Raw genomic sequence first — 12,551 nt, forward strand, 5'->3', positions numbered from 1 at the left:
AGTTCAGATAATAACCATTAAAATGATGCAGTGCAGAGTGATTGCCTGTGTGTGTATGTGTATGATATTTGTGTGTGTGTGTGTGTGTGTGTGTGTGCATGTGAATGAAAAATGCATGTGTCTTACAGTGTGTTGGCACTAGAGCCTGACCGATATGGATCTTTTGGGGACAGAAGCCGACTGCCATAAACGCATATTATATATCAGCCGATACATACATTTAGAAGTTGTAAACTTGTAGAAGTTATTAAATGTAATCGAGGCTTGATGTTTTACAGTTTAACCAAAAACTCTATAATAAAAAACTATAAATAAAAAGAAAACACATATACTTTCAAATCTATAGAGCTTGAATTAAGAAAATCATTTTTTGGGGATAAAATATAAACATAAATGCCCATGTCTTCATTGTTCATGATGTAAAATATTTTTATACCGATATGTCTGCAAAAGTCTCATATCGGCCGATTTTTATCGTCCTACCAACTATCAGTTTGAGCTCTAGTATTACTAAAGTATATATTATATATATTAGTACTATAGTATTCTTCATGAACAGTATTACTTATTTCAGGAGCACATATCTTCTAAGTCGCTGTTGTCTTTCCAAGCACTAATATAGTTAATCTTCTTTTTCCCTGATGTCACAAATCCAGTAATGCTCTTTGTTAAAGTAACATGCAGCTCGGAGCTGATGGGATATCCTGTTTGACTGAGGAGTTATTTTATCCGTATTGAACTTGTTTTTCTAAAGCCACAGTTTGTTTGGTTTTCTCACTTCTTCTTTTGGGGCCCGACTGCACATCTCACCGCTTGATCACTGGAGCATGTAAACACTGCTTTGTCACATCTAAACGACCTGTCAGACGCGACTGTTTGTGAACGCCTCCCCCCCCCACCCCGTTAAACCACTCTGACCTCCGCACACACTCCTCCTCCATCTGTTTTTCATGTTCTTTCTTTTTCCATCCATCATCTTCTAATGTTTGCTCACCTGTCTCTCTTTTTTTCTCTCCTCCCTCCTCTAATGCTGTTGATAGCGCTATGTGCGGATGTACACTGGGGGAGTTAGCTCACTGGCTGAGCAGATAGCCAGTCAGCTTCAGTCTCAGGACGTCCCCAAGCCCCCTCCTGAGAAGAGGGATTTGGTAAGGATGTAGTGGAAGCGCTGGAAGACGGCGTGTAGCTGCGTGAATCAAAGCCGTCACTGCGCAGAGAGTGTTGTTTTGTGTATTGACCCGTGGTTGATACGTTGGTGTGTTAGTTTCCTGTCACGGTTGCACCTCGATCCGTCTCCCTTTACCTTTAGAGTGTGTTTGCTCGACTAGTAACAGAAGTTTGCGTTCCCTTGTGGGGATGAAAAACGTGTCTTTACTGCTCATGCTTGTCCCTAATGAGAAATAACCCTTAGACTCGCTGTGATGTAGTTAATTTGATTATAAAATAGCTCAATACCCAGCAAACATTAACAGTTGCCTGGTGAGATTGTGATCTTGATAATATTTTCTCTCTCTTTAATGCACTTAATCCTCTCCCTTCCCGTTCTCTCATTTGACTGTTTTTCCTCCAAGGACTGATTTAAATGCTTTATCGTTCCGCAGGGCTCCCTCAGAAAAGAGTTCCCCGTCAACATCGGCGGCAGCGACGTCTGCTTCTTCTGTCGAAAGCGCGTCTACGTGATGGAGAGGCTGAGCGCCGAGGGGAAGTTCTTCCACCGCAGCTGCTTCAAGTGCGACTACTGCAGCACCACGCTACGTCTGTCCTCCTACGCCTTCGACGTGGAGGATGGTAAGAAGCAAAGCTCTGAAGATTAAAAAAAATTCTATATGACATCAATTGCAGGCAAAACTAATTGAACTTATTTCAGGCTCAATAATAAAAAAAACAGCAGCTTGAAAGTGTCATATCGGTCCCTGAATTTTAAAACCCCTCTGGAAACAATGTGCAACTTGGGCGCCTCCAAGTGGTCGTATCAAAACAGACACTGTCAGTCAGACCTCCCACTCAACCCGTGGCTCCGATACAAAGAACAATGGAATGAATGGACTGAAACAAACACATACACAGCACAACATTTCACCAAACTTCTATAAAAAATATGCTGTTGTTAGAAAACTTTTATAGATGCAATATTGAAACTAAATTCCTACACGGCATCAAACATGTGAAACTCCTTTTGACCGCAGGGCAGTCTCATGATTCCATATTCCTCCTTTCTGTGAGGTGTCTATTGTTTTCGAGGACAAACACCAGATTGTTCAACGAGACAGAAACGCTGCTTCTCCAGAATTTGTCGTGGGACATCGTTCCCACTGAAATGAGACCAAAAGGAAGTTTCTTTTTATTCTAAATGACAAACACACAATCTGCTCCTGCAACAACAGATACGGCCTGTGCATTCTGTGAGGTGTGCATCTTTTATTTATGCATTCAGTATTTCTGCCTATTCCTCCTCTCTTTCTCTGCAGGGAAATTTTACTGCAAGCCCCACTACTGTTACCGTCTGTCTGGCTATGCTCAGAGAAAGAGGCCTGCTCCCTCCCCAGCTCCGATCGAAGCCAAGGTACTGTTTGCTTTCTCTTCAAAGGGCAATGCTTATGTACATAGGGGCACGTGGAATAAGATGAGAGAAGCATTGATGAGGGAACCTTTTATCCTCTCTTTTCTACTAAGATAATAAAATTTTGTTGACTTGCCTGTTGTGGACATTATCCCTCTCTCCTCCCTTGCAGGAGAACCAGTCGCCCCAAACTCCCATGTCGGCCGTAGATGCCCCCGGAAGGGCTATGGCAGCGGTGACCCCCTCGTCCGAGCTCCAGCCCTCAGGTACCCCACTTTCCTCTCTTGCCGTGGCACCCTTCCGTCTGGCCACAGGCATGGGAGTTCCTCTGCGTACCCTCGGCCGCACGCTCTCCTGGACCTGCCACCAGGTGGCACGCAACCCCCTAGACTCTCCCTTCCTGTGTACCTACTGCATCTACCTCTTCTGCTGTTTCTCCATCAATGTCCTGCTCAACCTACTCTAGCATGACTCTCTCGTTCCCACCTTCCTTCGTTTCTTTTTTACTCTTTGCCAACTAATGTACCGATGTAGCCATTTGTGTTGCCTCACTGAGCCTGCGGAGTGTTCACGTGAATGTCTCTTATTCCTGGAAGATGCGGCATTCTCTCTGTTTTATGGCCTCTGATTGGCCGAGACAGGCGATCAGCGCTCTGGCTGAATCGTTTTAGAAGTGAATGGTGCATCTTCACTTTATTTGTTTTTCTTGGCTTGATAATTAAAGAGTTGGACAGAGTTTCTTCTGATCAGCTCCGCAGGCAGCAACATAAACCCTGAAACCCACTTTATCCATTTACCGCATCTCATCTTGATTTTACAGTTTGATTAAGCAACAATATGGAAACTTTTAAAACTCAAAAATATTGGTAGAAATTTGTCATTGATCATTGATATATCCTAAGTTAATTGTCAAATATTTTTTTCCTGCCTGTGTTTTGATGACGAGCCAAGTTTACTTCCTTTGTCAATGTGACCTCCTCCGGCTGCTCTCTCTCTCTTTTACCTCTTCCTCCTCCTGTGTGACGTGTTTCTTTTCGAGCCTGCCTTGTGATGTGTTTCTCTCTCTCTCTCTCTCTCTCTCTCTCTCTCTCTCTCTCCTCACCTCTCCGTACTGTGATCAAGTGCCTGTATCAGTGCTTTTGTGAGCTTTACCTTTCCCCCCTCCTACCAGAGCAGTTTAAAACTGAGAACTCGACTCTTGCTTGAATCAGTGCCTGTGATTGGTTCTCTTGTGATTTTCCACTCCTCTGTTGCACCTCTTCGGCTGCCCTGTCCTCCCTGCATCCCTCGACCTCCCGCCCCTCACACACACCACTGCTCGGACCGACTTGTTTTCTTACTCAGTCTAGTGCATCTAACTGAATATATTTCTTTGCATATTATAGTTCAATATAATCACATAGACTAGAAAGAGCTGGGTTGGCTGATAGGATGAATAGAAAATTAATAACTAAAATTCAAACAAGTGAAGTGTTGGCCTGCTGCAATGTGTGGCAAGTGTAGTTTCATAAATTAAAATTATTACCCATAAATAGTGTCATAACAACATAAACACTTGCAACATTAATACATTATTATAGTAATAATGAAATTAAATAATTATTTGTATTACCTAATATAGACAACATGGAATAAAATAACCAGATAATCTTCTGATAATAAGGCTCATCTCTCATCCTGTTACTGATCATATCTCGTAATAGGAAGTTGAAAATAATGGCTTCAAGTAATTAAGAAGTAATTTTAGGATGAATCACTTAGATTACAATGTAATTTTTCATCTTAATCTTTAAAACCTGAGTAAAATTCATGATATAATTAAGGATTATCATTATTTAAAATATTTAAGAGAGATATGACTATAATGGAAACTGTGCAAACTGCATTTGACAGCTAACTAGTCGCTTTTATCCTTTAATTATGCAATTGTTGAAAGGTAAAGCATTAAGTTTAATACAATAGATTTATTCTCATCTGTCTTACATTTTCAGACAGTCTTTTTCTTCATAATATAATTTACACCACACTACAGTATCAAATATCACATTTTCATTGTCACACCTTTCTTTTATTAGAGGGATTAACACGGGATCATTGCTTATAGAACTGTAATCGGGGGGGCAACTGTACAGAGACAACACGAGCACTATAATGTGTGAAGCACTTATTTTTTATTAATTACACTCACATTCACCAAAAAGACAAAGTTTTCCAAAAATACAGTTTTAAGATTTGCTTCTCAGGACGGGAAAAAGGCAAGGCACCAACCTTGTACCTATAACTGTAGAAGTAGAACTTTAGAGTAACTTTGTGTTTGTTGATAACTTTTGTTGTAGGAATAAAAATCTAACGCAATAAATTCAGTTATAGATCTTGAATTGGTGTGTTGTTGTCGCTTTGTCCTTTTAAAAACACAAAACTGCTTTGGTATTAATGGGGGTAAACAAGAAAAAGCAAAAAATACAACAAACTTGTTTGGAAGTGTACGAGTTTGATGGATTTGATATTTTCACACACACGCACAACTTTGTGAGAATTTCTCCCTGTAATCACAATAGTTTTCACAACACACGACTCAGTGGATTTTGTTTTCTCCAGTTTATTTCCCTAGAGACATAAATACTTTGAAAAGCTTAATCCTGCTCTTACATCCAGTCGTGCATGAAACCTGATTTACAGATTCACACTCCTCCGCTCTGGACTGTTGCTCCTACTTGACTCTTTCTTTTTTGCTCTTTTTCATCTGCCTTCGCTTCTCCTGGGATTCTCAGCCCTGGAGGTCAATGGACTGCAGGAGCCGAGCCTGGCCAAGCGCCTGCGTGGAACTCCAGAGCGCATCGAGCTGGAGAACTACCGTCTGTCTCTGCAGAGGGAGGAGGAGCTGGAGGAGGTGCCTGAGGAGACGCTGGCAGAGCACAACCTCAGCAGCGTGCTGGACAAGGCCACAGATGCTGACCTGGGCTCCAGGTACGAGGAGAAGAACAAATGTTGACAATCCATCCATCGTTTAGGTCGTTAATATGTGGCTGAGCGACAGCGCCATCTGCAGCCACACAGGGTGATCAGGTCCCACTTACTGAACAGTGAATATTGGCTTCCTGAACCAGAAGAACTGCAGCTTTAACAAATGCACCAAACTCTGTTTTCGAATTCTTCATATTTTAAAAGTTTCCTGCTAAATATTAGAGAGAAACGCTGGTTTTTAATGTCTTCTAAGTCTTTTTAGCTGCAGTTCACTTATACTACTACAACAAACTCTTGAACTTGCTACGGCTGATTTAGACACTTTAAGGTGCGACAGTGAGTCAGTTCCACACTTCTCACAGGAGCTCGTACCCACTCACCACAGTTACATAGAGAGAGAACAGATGTTCAGGGTGAAGAGTGGGAATGAAAGAAGAAAACATTCTCCCCTTTCAACACAATGTACTGTTCAACTAATGTCCCTGTTCTTTCTCTATCCCCCTTTCACACTTAACTCTTTCTTGTCAAATAAAACCCCAAAAACCCCAAATATATATATATATATGAAAAAGCAATTGATACAGAAGTGGTGCATATTTCTGTTGACTCCTTTCATCACATGTAAAGATGAACACAGAAAATACAAGTTTGTACCTTCCTGTAGAAAATGGAATATTTAAGTCTCTGAAACAGGAGCGAGCTGTTTCCTGCCAAAACATCTCACTTGTACTAACTCTGTATTTGAACTCTCTTGTTTTTTAACAGTAGCTCAGAGTCCGACATGGAGGAGGAGGACGAGCAGGAGGATCAGGACCAGGATCCAGACCAGGAGGAGGATCTGGAGCAGCATGCTACCAGTCCCTCAGATCTCGGTGGCGTTCCTTGGAGGGAGGCGGTGGAGCTCCATGCTAAACTTAGGGGAGACTGTGATGAGGAGGAGGACGAGGCTCTGGGCGACGCAGTCAGCAGGGATGGTGAAATAGATGAAGAGGAGGATGAAGAAGAGTATGAAGAAGATGAGGAGTCGAGCGAAGGTAATTTATTTTCACTCTTGTGTAGCCTGGAAATATGTTGTCGTTGTTTCCTGTCTGTGTGTTTACATCCCCGTCTAGTCTCATGTGTGTTTTTAGCACCGTTCAATCTGTTACCTGTGTCATGTCACTGTCTCAACCATTACTCTCCTCTTCCTCCCCCTCCTCCTCCTCCCCCTCCCATGTCCACTGTCTTTGTGTATGCACATGTATTTTTTATTTTATTTTGTTTGGGGCGGCCTCTGTCTCCCCCTGCTGACAGAAGGGGATTACTGCCCCTGGGACAGAGAGCTGCAGTCTGGCCTCTGGCTGGAGAAGCACCTGAAAGACGAAGAGGATGTTGGTACATTTAAAGGTAGCAGCAGAACTGCCTGTGGATGTGTTTGCAGTAACTTTGAATGGGATCTTTAATCCTGGCTGGTTTGGATTTCATTTTTCGAGGATTCCTACAGAGAGCGTGGTTTTGCGTTTGCGTTTTTGTGTGTTTTGGTTTGATGGTTGTTGCCTTGTGGTTTTAAAAGAAAGAGTTTGTTTTTCCTCAAGTTCCCACTTTAACCTGCTATTTTAAAAATAACCCAGTTTTTATTTATGGCTTTAAAATACTAATATGATAAATCCCAGAGATTTGTTTGTGTTTTCCCCCCCAGGTGCTGTAGTTATGGTTTGGTTGAAGGATTTTTTTAGATTTAACCATATATCTTTGAAGCTCACTATTGTGGTTTGACTTTTTTTGCAGTGTAGTGCATGCAGCCTCCGTCCTCCTCACCTCTGATGAGTTTTCATTACTGCTGTTTTCTAACTTTCTCTCTACCTCTCCCTCATTTTTGTCTTTTCCCTCATCTCCTCTTCCTCTTCCTCTTCTGCTCTGTTTCTCTACTTTCCCTGAACATCCGCCCTCATCTCTCACACAACTTCCATCTCAACCCACCAACACTACACTGCTGCGTACGCTGACACGGCCATCTAGCCAGGAACCTGCTGATCCAACAGATCCTGCAGCCTGTGGATCCCCAGGCCATCCACCTGGAGTCCGAGGGAGAGAAGGACTTGACCTCCCAGCTCTCCCAGCTCTCCCAGCCCTCTGAGCTCATTCGGCCCTCCTCCACAGGTAACGCCACCCAGAGGGAGCTGAACACCTGGGGAGGCTGTGGGCCTCAAGGACCAGGGTCTCGTTTCGTCCGTGTGGCTGCTGCTGTTTTGTTTTACTGTCTGTGTCTGCGACAAGAGGAGCCCCCTCCCCCGACTAACCCACCTTTTCTTTTATAATCACTTCTGATTTTGTACATTTATGTCCCATGTGCTTTTTTTTTTTATCCGTGGAATGTCTAATTTTGTTCCAGTCTTTTAATTTTGTCATTCAGAGTTGCTGTTGGTCTGCTGGGGTGAACTTGGAGTTCTCCAACCACATCCCAGTGCACCATATAACCCCCTTGTCAGTTCCTTTTGATTTTGTGTTCTGCTTTGTTCTTTTTTTTTTGTGTGTGTGTGTTCCGCCGTGTCCTTTCCCATGTGTCTAATTACTTTGCTGTTATTTCCCTGCCATCTATCCCTCTGTGTCGTATCCGTATCTTCTGGTGTGAACGTAGCACCTGCCCACACATCCGCCCGACACGAGGCAGTGAGAGTCTGGTTGGAGTCCATGTCTGGAGGTAGCTCAGACTTCAAAGGGATGACAACATCCCGTCTTAGACCTGTTCTCTATCTTGTCTATCGGCTGGCTGCCCTTTTTTCCTGGAGCATGCAGGGAACACGTGCAGAGACCAGTGAACTCACAAAGCATGCGAGCTGTAAGGCTGTCACTCTCAAGGGTCGGGATCAGAGCAGCATCTGTATTTCACCTTTTAATAACCCAACCTCTCATCCTACCCTTTCCAACTTCTGGAGCGTGTATTCTCTCTTCACTTGCACACTGTGTTGTACTCCAGTGTGATGTATTCCAGAGACGATGAGCTATCAAGGCTTTCTTGCTCTAATGGGTAATATGCGAGGTATTTCATTGGAATATCCTGTTATATTTTTGGACTAACCCCTTAATGGCACTTGTACTGGCACAGAGTTCGGAGGCTGGGGCTGTTGAGGAACTTTATCAACTTCGAGAGCTTGAACGAATGCGATGAGTGTCCTTACACCCATATTTGGGTTCATGAGCAGCACTTATGTTCTGGGTTAAAAGCTTGGTAAAGATCTCCTTGAGCTTAGACCGACCAGAATAAGATATTCTCTCCCTACGTGCTCATGCACCCACGTGAACGATGGCCTGTTCAGTGCATTTAGCACAAGTGATGGTTACGTTGCGACATATTTAAAAAATGCATGAACCAGCTGTGTTTGTCTTTTCCCTGTTTCAGTTGTTGTTAAAACACAAATGTTGTTTACACGCTGCTCGTCTCCTAACCAGCGTCATTAACGTGTTGGTTTTGCTTTTGCTTGGTTAAAATGTTCATCCATTTGCTCATTGATAAATGGATAACTGCATGGACCTACTTACTAATGCTTCTATATGCCAAACCTTTGTTCATATTCATGGTAAATGTTTTTTTTTGCCAAAACATTTTCCTTGAATAAATGGATTTTAGTTTTACATTCATTTGCAACCTTAAAGTATTTTTTCCTCACTGTTAAAAATGTATCCTGTCAGTTTTTATTGAATTCTTACGCTTAGGTTGTCAGGAAGTTGCAAAAATGTTCTCACTCTTTTAAAGACTGAAGACAGAATGTTTTACCCTTTAGACTCATTTCTTGCCTTTTTTCTTTGTTGCACCAGAGCCCGGTGAGGACGAGGAGCTGGAAGCAGAAGCAGACAGCCCGGATGTGGAGCCCGGTACAGAGATGGATCAGGGTGAGCTGTCAAACTCATACAAACAATAACTTTTTGGTTAAGAAAGAGCTTATCACATTTGTAAAGAGTGACATTTATTTTTGAGATACAATTTTAAAGTTGTAAAGCGGTGCAATAATTCAAAATGTTATATTCTAATTCCAGAGGACATCCCTTCAGATGCAGAAGCTGAGGCTCGTTTGCACCATTCAGAGAACGCTGAAGCACTTCCTGAAGAAGACAGGAAACCTGGAAGTGTGAGAGTGTCCTCCAGCATTGGTACATGTCACTTAAAATTGCTCACTCAAATATATATATATATGCTGTTTATATATTTCACAAGAATACATGGAATTACATGTTTGTTTTTTGTGCATTCAGAACCATCAGGCACCAGCCCACTGCAGAAAGAAGATGTTGTCCTTTCCCCTCTCAAGCTATCACCACAGCCTGAGACACAGGTGAGACTAGAATGATGCTCAGAGCAAAAAAAAACTCCGCCAAGGCCAAACAATCCCCCTAAATTCAGTTAAACTAAACCAGATTACACACACTTAAAAAATATCATTCCCCCAATTATGCCTGGATTTTTATTCCCTGGAAAATTGGTGAAAGCATCAAATTTTGTCCTAAATTTGTTAAAGAAAGTGAAAAAGAAAATTCCTGGACCTGCCCCCTGATTGGGATCCGCAACAAAACCTGAGTAGGTTCTCCCCTGACCCATAAAACATCCTTACACCAAGTTTTAATGGAAATCTGTTGAGTATTCTTTGTGTAATGCTGCTCTCTACTATAGGTCATGCTGCTCCCTACTATAGCTCCCTCAACTAAATCCTGATTTTCTTTTCCAGACTCCTCTCGTGAAGTCTCCTGGCAGCCGCTTCTTCCCAGATCCGTTCATACCTGAGGAAGTGAAGGCTGAGAGGACAGTTCCTTCACCAGCAGCCAGGAGCCCGCTGTTCCCTTCACCTGTCGCTTCTCCTGCTGCTGCTGCTGCTGCTGCTTCTCCTGTCAGTGTCTCTGCCTCGTCGCCCCCCAGCTCTCCCACCAAATCACCTATCGCCTCCCTGCTCAACCCAGCAATCAGGTCACCTGTCAGATCCCCTGCCACATCACCTGTCAGCTCACCGATCTGCTCCCAGCCCACCCCCCTACCGGAGACGTGCGCTCCTAAATCTCCTGTCTACCCCCACCGCTCCATTTGCCCTCTCACGGGAAACCCCCTCTCCCCGATCTGCGCCCAGCCGCTGCCTTGTCACGAACCGTCGTCGCCACTCGCCTCAGATTCTCCCGTCAGAACTCAGCCTGTCCCCGCAGTCACCTCGACGCCCATGAACAAAACTGACAAGGGCACGCCGGAGCCCGCGAGGTCCATAGATTCCTCAACAGAGGAGACTCCTTCTAAAAAGACAGATATCATTGAGGAGTTTTGGTTAAAGAGTGCAGAGATAAGAAAAAGCCTTGGTCTGACTCCTCTGGATCGCAGTAGTAAAATCTTCGAGAACAGTGTCGTTAATGCTCCAACAGAGGAACTCACACCGGTCAGGACGCAGTCTCCTGAGGTGTCTGAGGAGCCGAAGCCTGCCCTCGTTGGTCGTGCTGTCATTCGCAGACTCAACATCACCCTTGAGGGTCAGGTCATTACGCCTCTAGCTCCCGCGGAGCCCAAGAGCAATGGCTCTGATAAGAGGGACCTCAGCAGCAGCTCCGGCCTGGGGTTGAATGGGAGCCTTGCCACGAGCCAGACGGCAAACAGCGACATGTCTGATTCCACCATGCTCACCCCGCCCTCCAGTCCACCGCCACCTGTGCCTGCAAATCAGTCTCCAGCCGTGCTCAGGCAGCAGAAACACCAAGTGTCCTGGAGCAACGGAACGGAAAAGCCTCCACCGGAGCGTGCCAAAGAGCCGGCGAAAACCAAGACTCCTGTTCCTGCGCCGAGAACCCAGCTGAGCCCCGTGTCTGTGCCCAAGCCTGCGCCCAGGAGACTCTCATCGCCCCCGGCAGATCCAGAGCCAGCTCCAGTGGTTGTTGTTATGAGAGAAAAGAAGAAGCTTCGACCGGTGGAGGCGAGGAAGTCGTTTGTGGAGAAGGTGGAGGAGATTCCGTTTGCCGACGACGTGGAGGACACGTATGACGAGCGGACGCCAGAAACGAGCATGAACAGGTATTACACTCCGCCCACCAGCAAGAGAGAAAAACCTCCTCTGCATCTGGCTCTAGCGATGGAAAACGGTAAACCTAATATCCCAGGAGCGCCTCAGACACAGAGGGCAACCCGATTCTCTCCAGAGGCCAAGGAGATCGCCGAAGAGAGGATTAGAGCCAGAGAAAAGTCTATAAAGAGCCAGGTGCTGAAAGACGCCATGGCCAAGCAGCTGAACAAAATGAAAGAGTCTGACGTTGACAAGGGTGCCCAGCCTAAAGTGGCCTGGAGCGTAACCCCAGATGTCGTAGGGAAAAGTAAAAAATCAGCCGTGTCGCCTAAGACATCGGCTGTGAAATCTCTGGAGTCAAAGAAGGCAGAGACTCTGCCGGAGCGTTTCTTCAGCAGCAACAAGAGCCTGGACAGCTCGGTGGCTTCGTCCGACGGCTCTGCCACGAGCAAGAGCAAGAAGCGCAGTTCCCTCTTCTCCCCGCGCAAGAACAAGAAGGAGAAAAAGGCCAAGAACGACGGCAGCAGGCTCTCGACCACCGATGAGACGCCGCCCAAACACAAGTCGTTGTGGAAGGCCGTGTTCTCGGGGTACAAGAAGGACAAGAAGAAGAAGGACGACAAGTCGTGTCCGAGCACGCCGTCGTCCAGCTCCACCACTCAGGACTCTGGGAAGAAGAGAAGTTCATCTCCTGGCCGATCATCAGGTAAAAGAAGTGTCCCAGAGCTAAAAATCGTTTTTTAACAAGGTATTTATTACAAAATCCATTTAAATTTGTGTTTTACTTTTTGTCACAGATTCGAAATCACGCAGGAACTTGAGCTTCTCCGAGGACTCGGACCTGTCCTGTGACGACGTCCTGGAGAGATCCTCCCAGAAGTCAAAGGCAGATGTGAGTAATCAGCCTTGTCTCCTCTCTGTGAAGTATTTTGACATGTTAAGCGTCGCAAAGTCAGCTTTAGTTGACTCAAGATCATTTCTGATGAGACGCTTAAACGAGTAAAACATCTGCTGACGATCGG

The 12,551-nt window shown here is 44.8% G+C and overlaps 1 protein-coding gene across 7 annotated transcripts in view; it reads left to right on the forward strand.

Moving 5' to 3' along the window:
* mical3a (microtubule associated monooxygenase, calponin and LIM domain containing 3a) overlaps positions 1-12,551 on the forward strand; it is an 83,607-nt gene that overhangs the window by 53,471 nt on the left and 17,585 nt on the right. For 3 of the 7 annotated variants that reach the window (XM_047339872.1, XM_047339873.1, XM_035156807.2), the window contains exons 26-39: positions 1,041-1,148; positions 1,602-1,788; positions 2,469-2,563; positions 2,733-2,826; positions 5,332-5,527; positions 6,290-6,558; positions 6,818-6,910; positions 7,523-7,663; positions 8,142-8,204; positions 9,320-9,394; positions 9,539-9,652; positions 9,755-9,834; positions 10,225-12,235; positions 12,327-12,421. In XM_047339872.1, coding sequence (XP_047195828.1) covers positions 1,041-1,148; positions 1,602-1,788; positions 2,469-2,563; positions 2,733-2,826; positions 5,332-5,527; positions 6,290-6,558; positions 6,818-6,910; positions 7,523-7,663; positions 8,142-8,204; positions 9,320-9,394; positions 9,539-9,652; positions 9,755-9,834; positions 10,225-12,235; positions 12,327-12,421 — 3,621 coding nt within the window. Of the gene's footprint in view, positions 1-1,040; positions 1,149-1,601; positions 1,789-2,468; positions 2,564-2,732; positions 2,827-5,331; positions 5,528-6,289; positions 6,559-6,817; positions 6,911-7,522; positions 7,664-8,141; positions 8,205-9,319; positions 9,395-9,538; positions 9,653-9,754; positions 9,835-10,224; positions 12,236-12,326; positions 12,422-12,551 lie in introns of those variants that run through there. The other 4 variants (XM_047339874.1, XM_035156811.2, XR_007032707.1 and 1 more) reach the window with 2 other exon arrangements.

Source organism: Hippoglossus stenolepis, chromosome 5, assembly GCF_022539355.2.
Source record: "Hippoglossus stenolepis isolate QCI-W04-F060 chromosome 5, HSTE1.2, whole genome shotgun sequence".
NCBI classification, from domain to species: Eukaryota; Metazoa; Chordata; class Actinopteri; order Pleuronectiformes; family Pleuronectidae; genus Hippoglossus; species Hippoglossus stenolepis.